Source organism: Egretta garzetta, unplaced genomic scaffold, assembly GCF_000687185.1.
Source record: "Egretta garzetta isolate BGI_Z169 unplaced genomic scaffold, ASM68718v1 scaffold293, whole genome shotgun sequence".
In the NCBI taxonomy this organism is placed as follows: Eukaryota; Metazoa; Chordata; class Aves; order Pelecaniformes; family Ardeidae; genus Egretta; species Egretta garzetta.
Genome location: NW_009259318.1, coordinates 3,538,640 through 3,549,541, shown reverse-complemented (window position 1 = coordinate 3,549,541; position 10,902 = coordinate 3,538,640). Strand labels below are relative to the sequence as shown.

General features: G+C 41.2%; 1 protein-coding gene across 5 annotated transcripts; it reads left to right on the top strand.

Annotated features, from left to right (window-relative positions):
- Positions 1-209: 209 nt before the first annotated feature.
- On the top strand, positions 210-10,347 carry CREBL2 (cAMP responsive element binding protein like 2). 5 transcript variants are annotated; one of them, XR_004841675.1, is made up of 5 exons: positions 210-1,375; positions 4,023-4,220; positions 5,359-5,506; positions 8,957-9,079; positions 9,652-10,346. XR_004841675.1 is itself a non-coding variant. In XM_035892054.1 (4 exons), the coding sequence occupies exons 1-4, from the start codon at positions 3,300-3,302 to the stop codon at positions 9,004-9,006; spliced, it is 606 nt and encodes a 201-aa protein (XP_035747947.1). In that variant the 5' UTR covers positions 3,087-3,299; the 3' UTR covers positions 9,007-9,637. The 5 variants fall into 5 exon arrangements, 3 of the variants coding, with proteins under 3 accessions (XP_035747947.1, XP_035747948.1, XP_009634800.2); XR_004841674.1 differs by lacking the exon at positions 210-1,375 and adding an exon at positions 3,088-3,509 and having other exon boundaries at positions 9,652-10,347; XM_035892054.1 differs by lacking the exons at positions 210-1,375; positions 9,652-10,346 and adding an exon at positions 3,087-3,509 and having other exon boundaries at positions 8,957-9,637.
- The last annotated feature ends 555 nt before the right edge of the window (positions 10,348-10,902 follow it).

Here is a 10,902-nt window from a genome sequence, read left to right as displayed (position 1 = left end):
AATAATTTGGTACCTGAACACTGATGAATGATGTTATGCAAGAATGATGCTATGATCTAGGTACTGTACCAAAAAGGGAGGGAGTTAGGTTTTTCTATTTTCTGAGGTCTGAGTGAACTGAAATTAGGAGCTTGATCGTATTTCTGACAAATGCATGTCATTATTAATATTTCTATGAGAAATTTTATGATTAATATCGTTCTTGGTCTTGATTACGTATGACTCCCTGAAAAAAACCCAAATCCCTACTGCTGAATGCTAATAGATCCCATCCTTTCATAAACTCCCGAGGAATACAAAGTGAATAAAAAAAAATGTTTGCTTGCTTGTTTTTTCTTGGTCTGCTGCCATGTTCAACATCAACTAGCGCTTCTGCTTTGTCTTCTTTCTGTCACATCAGCATAGCAACTGAGTAGGCAAGCATGACTAGAAGCCGGGGGATATGGTAATGTGGGATGGTGGCAAAGGATTTATCAGGTCTTTTTCTTCCCCAGCTGGGTTGCTTAAGGTTACGGCAGGAGCTTCTAAGTATTGGTGAGGAAAAACTGTTAAGGATGCAGGTTTTGATCAAATTGCTTACCAAACTAGCTGTGCAGGGTGATGCCTAATTGTATGGTGAACTCCAGTTTAGGATCCACGAAGACAGTATGAGTCTTTCAGGATGATGAGTCTTTTGGGATGATGCGAAGGCAGATTATTAGGGTCTCCCTGCTTAAGGTCAGAGTTAAAAGGGAAGGAAGCTTTTAATTATTTCTGTAGTCCGGGTGGTTAGAGCATTGGCCAGCAATGACCCAAGAGGTACAAGCCTTTTTCCTCCCATAAGAGAGTTTGTGTGCGGGGCTGTTGCAGTGGGAAAAGATCTTGGGGGAGAGCGAGCAATTAGTACAGCCATCTGTAGAAAGCTCTTTTGAGTGATTAAAGGGAAAGCAGTTAGCTCATCGTGGTGGATCGGGGACGCCTTGGCAATGTGCAAAGCAGTCTACACCAGTGTCTAATTTTCCTGCAGACTACAAAGTGCCTTTAACTCTTTTAGGTCCGCATCTCTAGATCTGTGTGTAGAAACATGCCTTTAAACCCAGAGTCTGTACGAGCTCACTTGTTTTGTTGGCATAGCAATCTACTCTCCCTTGCCCTTTGTATGTTTTCTGTGTTGATGTGACCCCTCCCTTGAAAAAGGCATTGGCTACACATAAGCATACACAAGATGCTTTGAAATAACAGGTCCTTGGCATTCCGGTGAAAGTGCATGGCTGTGACACGCACAGGACTGAGACTCGAGTTATTTTGTTCCTACAGCATTACGTGGTGTGCTGGGACTCCAACCTCGAGTGCTAGCCCACTCGTCAAGAGGCTCAGAGCTCACAGAGTGGCAAAGGTTTGATTTTTTTTTTCTTTTTTTTCTTTTTTTTTTTTTTTAAAGAGAGCTGGAGTGTATGTCTCTACAAGACCTTATCTAGCTCTTGAATTCAAAGATTTACTTTAAACTACCTTGCACTGGCACAGGAAAACCTCAGGCACTAAAAATCTTTGAGAACTGAAGTACTTTGGTTGTAGCGTATAATATCATATACAGAAATCTTTCAAGTGCAGATAATAATAGATAACAAATTGTGAGTGCCTACAGCCCCTCCTGGGAAGACTGTGTGTATTTCTAACTCCTACTGATTTAGGCATATAAATCACACCATGCAGAAATATGAGTGTGGTTCCATGAGAGGACAGAGCTGCGCTTGTCATGCCCAAAATGGGACAGTCCCTTTCCTTTCTTTGGAGCTTTTCCCCCCTTGGCCATGGCTGGTTAGTTTTATACTATTTCACTGAATATAGTATCTGAACTAGAAGATCTTAAGGAGAGCACCTTGGCGGAGTGAATGAATTATTCATACCGTATTCAGCAGTTCAAATGGAAAAGAGATTGATTTTTTTTTTCTCTGCTTTTCTGAATTTATGATGTTTGTTTCATTATCACTAAATATCCATTAAGTACTTTCAGATCCTGCATTTGCTTATGGTAGGCAACTCCACCTGAATAAAATAGGAGAGGCAATATAGAGAGGGTAGGATTATGTTGGCATGTGGTTGGTGATTTACTTTCCAGAGAAAGAATAGGCTCAATTGTATAATACTTTTTTTTCTTCATTCTAGCACATCAATTCACTATGTTATTGTTTTTATTGCAGCCTGCTAAGTTTGTAGAACAAATGACTTCTTTGAATGTCAAAGCTGACTTATTTTGTAGCATCACACAGTAAAAAGTGCCCTTTTTTTAATTATGAACACTGTTAATTTTGGACACTGCCTATGAGAAAAAGTACTGTCTATACACAGTATGGTGAAACACTAAGCCAGCAATGAAATTCTTGTATGTAGGTGTGCACGTTAGGTGTGTTTCTCCACACCCCCTCCATTCAAACAGTGTGATCAGAATGCAAATAAAGAGAAATCCTTGCTTCGGAGGGGAGGTGGGGTGTGTGGCTGATGTAATGCTTATGGAGCAATACTACCCAACAGCCAGTGTCCTGAATTTCAGACCATATTTAAGACTTTCATGTGCCATGCTCTCCTGTTAAGAGTAAAATATTTGGGTGAGGAAGAAGTAAACATTGAGGAAACTATTCCCTTCTTTTTTTTTTATTTGTAGCAAGGGAAGCTTTCCGACCTGTAAAAAAAAAAAAAAAAAAAAGCCACAAAGAAGAGAGGAAAATGCTTGCAAAACCTGCAGTCCGTAGGACAAGAAACTAGGGGGTTACAGTTCTGCAAGGGACATCTAAATTAGGTGCTGGGAGAGTTGAGCATTGGGATAGGTTGCATGAGGAGACAATTTTCAAGGCCATGTAGTATTGTTTTGAATGTAAACATGGCCAGAGTAGTGAAGTGCAACTGGAGTAGAGGCAGCAGAGGTAGGACTCAGTGTAACAGAGTTCCCTGTTTAGTAAAAATCCTCAAAAGATTCCTTTGAAAGAAATCAGGACTGAGGAAGCTGAGATGGCTAGTGAGTAATTCTGACAAGTTTAATCTTTTGAGTAGGCTGAAACTATGGTAATTTTATTGCAGCAAAACTAAGTTTTGGGTTATATTGGTATTATAAATAAATATTTTTTTTCTTCCAAATTAAAGTGTTAAACTCCATAATACTTGGCAATGCTAGAAACACTACATTAGGGCAGGAGTTGTTGGTAGTAATAAAACAGTTTTGCTACGAATTTGACTGATCGTCTCTGTCTCCTAGGTGTCGCAGATATCCTCCTGGATATCTGCAGTAGTGTGTCTGGTTCTGAGCTCCCCAGTACAAGAAGGAAATGGAGCTACTGGAGAGAGTCCGGCAAAGGGCCGCTAAGATGACGAAGGAGCACCTCTCCTGTGAGGACAGGCTGAGAGGGCTGGGACTGTCTAGCCTGGAGAGGAGAAGGCTCAGGGGACCTCATCAGTGTGTACAAACACCTGCAGGGGAGGGTGTGAAGAGGAGGGAGCCAGGTGCTCTTCAGTGGTGCCCGGTGCCAGGACCAGAGGTGATTGGCACAAACTGAAACACAGGAGGGTCCCTCTGAATATCGGGGAACTTTTTACTGCGTGGGTGACCGAGCACCGGCACAGGTTGCCCAGAGAGGTGATGGAGTCTCCGTCCTTGGAGATACTCAAAAGCCATCTGGACATGGTCCTGGGCAACCGGCTCTTGGTGGCCCTGTTTGAGCAGGGGGGGGTGGACCAGATGGCTTCTAGAGGTCCCTGCCAACCTCAACTGTTTTGTGATGCTGTTCCTCCAAATCTGATTAGTAGGATTTACAACAGGACTGCTTAAGGACTGACTTTGGTATGAAGTCATATCCCTCCCTTTTGTTTTTGATGCTGTCACTGAAAACCTCATGCATGAGCCCCATAAACAAGCTACATCTTTCCTCTGTTGCTTAGAATTGGTGAAAGTACATGCAAAGTTTTCTACTTGAGATACCTAGTAGGTGCAATGACATGGCTCCAGCATTACCTCTGCAGAACAGGATCTTTAATGTAACCTTCCTTTCCAGGTGGTGGGAGGCAAGGTGAAGAAACCAGGCAAGCGAGGTCGTAAACCATCCAAAATAGACTTGAAGGCAAAGCTTGAAAGAAGTCGTCAGAGTGCAAGAGAGTGCAGAGCCAGGAAGAAGCTGAGGTACCAGTACCTGGAAGAGCTGGTTTCAAGCAGGGAGCGAGCCATCTGCGCTCTTAGAGAAGAGCTTGAAATGGTAAGAAACTGTCATTTAACCTAACTGTCAGTATTATTTGGGACCTGCCCTCTTGGACATTTGTTCTTGAAATCGCTGTGACTGAGAGTGGGATTTGGCTAGAAATAAGGTATCAAAACATCAGTAACAGATGCACTCAGCTGTTTGCTTACTTTGTGCGTTGAATATGAACCCCATGTCACAAGTTATCTGCTGGTTTTGAACTGGAAGCAAGCAAAGAAAGTGCCATCGCTCATGAGTCTGCTGTAGTTAAAATGTTTGGTTTGGAAAACCTCTGACAAGAGGCAGAAAGAGGTAGAGGTGGAAAGAGATGTGTCAAAATATCAAGGGGTACATACATTCACAGTGTGTCATTGCTTCCCACAGACTTTTCTTTTTCTTGGGGAGGTGGATTCTTGCAGGAATCTCTCTGTGTAGATGGTTGCACAGCTGTCCTGTGTTCCAGGACATATAAGATGGGTGTCTTGGCCAAATAAACTGTGTTAACCAAAGAGAATGTTTCCTCTGGAAATACAGACTCAGCCCCTCAGTGATATTGAGATGCCTTTGAAGTTTCATTGGAGCTGAGGATATTGCCTTGACCTTGCATTAGGTTTGTTTGAATAGGCAGGGCTAATCACCACAGGTGAATAGGGTTAGGATTGGGTGGAAAGTCAGCCAACTGACCACAGGTTTTTCGGTGTGCTTCAGGGTTTGCCAATGAAGAATTTAAGATGAGGAATAAGGCACATGTGCTGTAACCATGCCTTGCACAATCAGAAAGGACGTCTTAATAGTCAATCAGCCCCAGAGTCATGTGAAATATTTGGTTTTAATAGGCCATGAACTGGAACGGTATTCTGGCATGCCAGCAGTGAGAAAATGCACAAAGTGTTCCGTGTTGTTTAATAATTACAGTATTGTGTCTGGTACTGCCACTGAATAGCAGTTTATTGACTGAAACAGGATTTACTGAGGCCAGGTATGGAACCGTGGACACGTGCTTAGCTTGTTAGTGCTCTGCAGTTTCGTAAGAGGCTTCAGCCCAGTAAATTCAAACCTTAAATGAATATACCGGAAGGGAAAGATTACAGCTCTGTTTTGTCTGCTGATGTGATCCTGGCAGTTTGCTAATGCCTAATGTGTTTGCGTATTTCAGTACAAGCAGTGGTGCATGGCGATGGACCAAGGGAAAATCCCCTCTGAAATAAAAGCCCTGCTAACTGGAGAGGAGCAGGGCAAAGCACAGCAGAACTCAATCAAACTTGTCAGGGCTGGGAAGACAGAAGCAAACAGCAGCAATCCCTGTGAGTATCCAGCCTATGATTAATTCCTATTTTGTTGCATCTTTGGTGGCGTAGGAGGATGGCTGTGGTGTAGGAAGAAACATGAGGATGTGCTTTTGGGCACAAATAGTTGATTGAAGCAAAGAGCTTAGTGGGTGGTACAAAGACTCTGTGTAATGTTTACATGGACAACATAGAAATTATACTAGCTAGGAAGCTGGGCAGTTATTTTAAAAGAAGACTCAGCCTTTCTGTTTCACCAAGGCCTGTGGAGACCTGTGAAGACCGGAGACCTTAATCTTTTACAGCATTTTCCGTTTGCCTAATGCAAGGTAAATGGAGCACATAAAACATAATTGAATTTTAAAAACTCCGTCAAGAAAACATTATTCTAGCTGCAAGCACTCAAAAGTGAGAAATGCTGGACTTGGGATTTCCTATGGAGTCTTCTTTCTGCCTCATTTGTGCTTGTCCAGGGAATGAAATAAGGTTCTTCTGGGGATTGAAAGGTGAAAAGATCATGTGATATAAAGTCATATTCCTGACACGTACATGCAAAGGAACTGAGTTAAGGTGTAGCATGGGCTACATTCTCACATACAGTATCTCGCATCTTCTAATTTTGAAATATTTCATGCTACAGGTTAAGTTACACTTTAGTGTAAATTTTTTAATAATATGAATTCCTAGCTTTATGTTTTTAAGAAACAACGTGAAAACCACATTTGTAACTGTAACAATCTTCCCCCATGGTGCATCATTCACAGGAGGCCAATGCAGAACCTTCCGCACTGCAGCAGAGATAGCTTGGTAGCTAGCAGAAGAATACTGTTGTCAGAGAAGTGGATGCATCCATGAGTGCAGGGGGAAGGATCCCAGTCCGCTGTCTTCTCTTTGCTCCTCCCCACATGAAACTCTTTGATTGTGGTGTTCCTAAGCCTGCATGGAGTGGGGTTTTGGGGGTAATAGGTGTTTGTGTAAGTGGAGCCTTGTTCTTCCTTTCTCTACACCATCCTCCCCAAATACAGCTGTGGCAGGTTTTGGGCATTCCCGGTAAGAGATGGGGACTGCTTTTGTATCAGAGTCCAGAATTAGACTGGCTTTGTGGTCAGTAGTTATGTGGTTGGTAACCGTTGTGGGAGTCTGAGAGAATCTGTCAGAGAAAAAAAAAAAAAAAAAAAAAAAAAAAGAGAGAGAGAGGCAAGAGGAGATCTTGTAACAGCTTTGCTAAAGCCAAATGGAGTACCATAGGATGAAGAGAAGGAACTGGATCAAAAGCTTTCAGTAAGAAGACTTACGGTAACCTAAATAAAGGTGTTGCTTTCAGCATCCTTTTATAATGCAGCATGTCTTTCATGTTATTAGGACTCTTAAAGAGAGGTACTAGATATATTCCCTGCTTCTGCCCATCCTTCTTTCGCAGGATGTATTTCCCACCCTTCATGCTCCCAGTTAAGATAGTTAAAGCATGTCCCTCCACCTTGCTTCCAGCAGTGGAACAACTGCCATCTCCTCCCACCCATCGTATCCTACTATCTTTCTGTAGCTACCTACACTTTGGGCCCTAGTACCTTTCTAGCCTGCAACTTAATATGAATTCTGGTTTCCCAGCCAAAGGCAATGCCAAGAACTGGTAGCAAGGAAAACAAATTGCATCAATTTGGTTTTCTGATAAAAGAGGGGTGATGGCAAAAGTCTGTGGGCTCATTTACTCATCCAAGATACTGACGGATAACCTGCCACTTCCCTTACACCACTCTTTATCCTGTATATGCTTTTTGCATGTATATGATGCAATGTGGAGAGTGGCGCACTCAGGATCTTCAGTGGGGCTTTTTCTTGCTTGTTCTCAGTTCTGTTTGTGACAATGTCTTTCTCTGTATTTTATGAAATGCATGGGACATTTTTTAATCTTATGTTTTCTTCTTTGTTTCATAGAATAAATATTATAATGAATGACTTTGCTAGACTGAATGTTGCCTTCTTTTTATTGAACTAATTGAATCTGTTTAGCATTATCTCAATCCAGGATTAGTCAAAAGCACTGAAAATAATAAAGCGCCATATTTCAGTGTGCAGCACAGTTGTTTTCAGAATTCCATTCTGAGCACTCTAATATTAATCCTTAAGGCATGGTTTTAAATTTATTTTCTAGACCCTCCACACATGTACTTAGTTAGCAGTTGCTAGAAATGTTGCATAGACATGGAAAACTATTATGAAAGGTTAAGTAATGCTGAAGCAGAGACAGGGAGGGTATGAGGGTTCCTCCCCGCCCTGTATTTTAAGCTCTGAACTGCAGTTTTTCCTGAAAGATAGCATCAAAGCCAACCCCTAAGTTTTGGGATTTTTGTCTACGTTGAATGCTTGCCTGTCCTTTTTCTGGGTTCTCTGGAGGAAAAAAAAACCTAGGCCAGATGTCCAGAACTATACTCTGTGAACCCTGCAGTTGGATTTTGTAACATGATCATGCCAGAAGTGTAATATATTATTTTTGGTTAGGATAAGACTTGTGCAGTCTAGTTTCAAATATAAACTATATATTGTAGTTAAACATATATTTCAAAGGTTACGTGTATACTTAAGCGTCTTTCTGAACCAGGGATGTAGACAACATGCAGAGGAGTTACGGTGTGCGTGCCCAGAACAGCTCTGCTCTGCACTACGTTATGTGACAAAACGCAGCTCTGACCTCACCAGAAGTACCCCGCTTGCTCTCTTCCCTCCACTCTTTCTTTGTTTCACTTTCTGTGATACCGAACAAGAAACTTCTCAGGAGTGAAGTTTTCTTTTATGGAGGAAATGGGGTGTTGGAATTTCTCGTTGTGATGAGCAACAGTTTTCATCTGTTCCTCATCACAGCGGCTCCTGCTTCCTGGCTTAGCCAGCAGTTGGCATCACAGGATTGTGTTTGGCAAGCCTGGGCCCGGCTCTGTGGCACAAATAGTGGCATCCATGTTCAAACAGGTTTTCTGTGCTTCATGCAGGTGGGACAGGAGGCATGTTACAGCCTACATCATCTTAAACTGTTTCCTTGTTTGTCCTGCAAGCCAAAATATGTGTGACACAGAGTTAGAGGCGCTAACAGCAATCTTCCAACCTGCTCTAGGTGCTGTAGTTCATTACGAAATGTAGGATTCCCAGCAACAATCATTGATTAGATAAAGTTCTGTGGCTTCCATCGTGTGGCAGTTTGTATAAATGTTCTAGCTCTAGCTGGATCTCTGGGAGTCCTTTATTTTGGAGTTTAAAGTTTAGCAGTTCCCCTTGACAACTTAACAGGAGTGTTTATGGTTCGTGCTCATTTGGTACTCTGATGCTTACAGTCTTCGTTGCCATTGAGGTGGCTCCTGGAAGTGATACAACTAGGTCCTCTGACCTTGAGTCTCATATATTACCCTAAATAATGGAGGATGCCTTGTCCTCTCTTTGTGTAAGCTGGGTACAGCCTTCCACCCATTTCTCCTGCAGTGAGTGTGTGCAGCTGGTTCTCTCTCACAAACACTGAAGAAAGGAAATAAGCCTGGAAATGCTTCATTTTCCCACTTGCCATGGAAATCTAATGGTCAGCTAGAACCATTTGCCCAGCTAAAGGTGGGTATCTCTTGGAAACTATCCATAGTCTTCCAAAAATTCTGTCTGCGGTACTGTGAGTTTATAAGAATGCTAGGACTCTGTTATGGTAAGGTGCAGTGAGACTGAATTCAGCTGATGCTGATGGAGTAAGCACTGTGCAGTTGCACTAATCTTTTTGGAGAATTTAACCCAAAGGTTTAATAGATAGTGAAAACTTGATAAGAAAAAGATGTAGATCTTGTCATCTTAATCCCAAATACCTGCTTGGGGCATAGACTCCTAAAAAATGAAGGGGATACATTTTAATAGACTTGACACTTAAGTGAGAACATTTTTTAATTATATGTATTAAAAAAAAATCATGGTCTGCTTTCATAATCTGATAATAGTAAGTGTTTGCCAAAGAACCTGCATTCTATTAAGTGCTTTTCAAAAGATTATTAGATCTGAGGTGTTGTTTGTGGGTTTTTTTAATGTATTAGATAAATTTCAAAAAGCTTTTCTCTTTCTTGACAGCTGAAACCATGAGTAGCTTTGGTAGAGTGCCCATGACTGACTTGTTTTTCCTTTTTTTACCTTTTACACTTTAGGGTGAACATTAATCTACATCAATAACGAATCTAGTTCTTCCTGGCATCCCATGAAGAGATGGAGAAGATTTGGCATCATAGTTCTGTTTGCTACATTCCAAGAAATTATAATCTCTATAATTAGCTATAAAATTACTCTTAATATAAGGACCAAATGTCTGAGACTAGTCTAAAAATGTACAGAAATCGGAGAAAAAGCTGAAATAAGAAACGTAGCGCTTCTCCCTATGCTTAAGAGTTGCAGCATGAGTGACAGAGGATCGGCTGATAGAGAAATCCCCATTGTAGTTAAGGAAGGCAAAACATCAGCTTTTGAGTTTCCTGCTGTTAGTGCTGCTGATCATTACTTTCTCTATAAGCTATGTCAATAACTGAATTTCTTCTATGACTCTGTTGTGGATTTGTATTAGAAAACTACAGTAAAATCTGAGCTATCCTGTATTGAATAGTGAAGCAGTGGACTAAAATTCAACTGATGCTGTATTTATTGAATGTATAGATTTGTATATGTAGATATGTAAGTAGAATTTGTAGTGTCAGTTATAGCTATTGCCTTCAGCAGTTTCTGCAAAGGCTGTTGCTTGATGTTATTTATACCATTATTTGTGTTTTCTTTATCTTACCCACTTTAAATTGTAACTAGAAAATGCTGTCATTGTTCAGCTAATGATTTTCAGCAACACTTCATTTAAAAAAAAAAAAAAATAAAAAACCCAAATGACTTTTGGTTTCTTTTTTTCCTCCAGAAAAAGCATTTGGGAGGTAGAAGTTTTGCTTCCCTAACTAGTGCAAGATTAGCCCTGCTTATTCATGTGTCTGCCTGTAACTCTCAACTGGCTTAAATCAATACTACTAACATTAATGCTGCTTCAAGCAATTCTTGTGTATGGTCTCTATATATCGGAGTGGGTAACGGTGACATTCTTAACTATGCTGTAGCTGATAGCTATTCTGATGATGAAAGGAATTTGTGAGTAAGAGACTACAAGTGGTTTATAAAACTGTGTGTTTTCATGAGACAGGGTGTTCAATGCGAATAGGAATAGCGTGCTACGAAAGGTGACTTCTTCCATCCCTTCTTTCTCCTGGCAACTTTCAAAATACATTTTGATCAAGTTGTACGGTGCTAATGACAGCAATGCTGCATATTCCTGTGGTAGAGCATACCAGCAGTGTCCTCCAACTTCACCATCTCCTTATGCGGCATGCTCCGAATGCCTGCTGATGCAAGAACAATTCTTCCCTAAACCC

Coding starts and splice junctions, on each gene's coding strand:
- CREBL2 (XM_035892054.1), top strand. CDS start 3,300: ATGGAGCTACTGGAGAGAGTCCGGCAAAGGGCCGCTAAGATGACGAAG. Junction 3,510..4,022: donor GCCCGGTGCCAGGACCAGAG/GTGATTGGCACA, acceptor CTTCCTTTCCAG/GTGGTGGGAGGCAAGGTGAA. Junction 5,507..8,956: donor AGCAAACAGCAGCAATCCCT/GTGAGTATCCAG, acceptor TTTCTCCTGCAG/TGAGTGTGTGCAGCTGGTTC.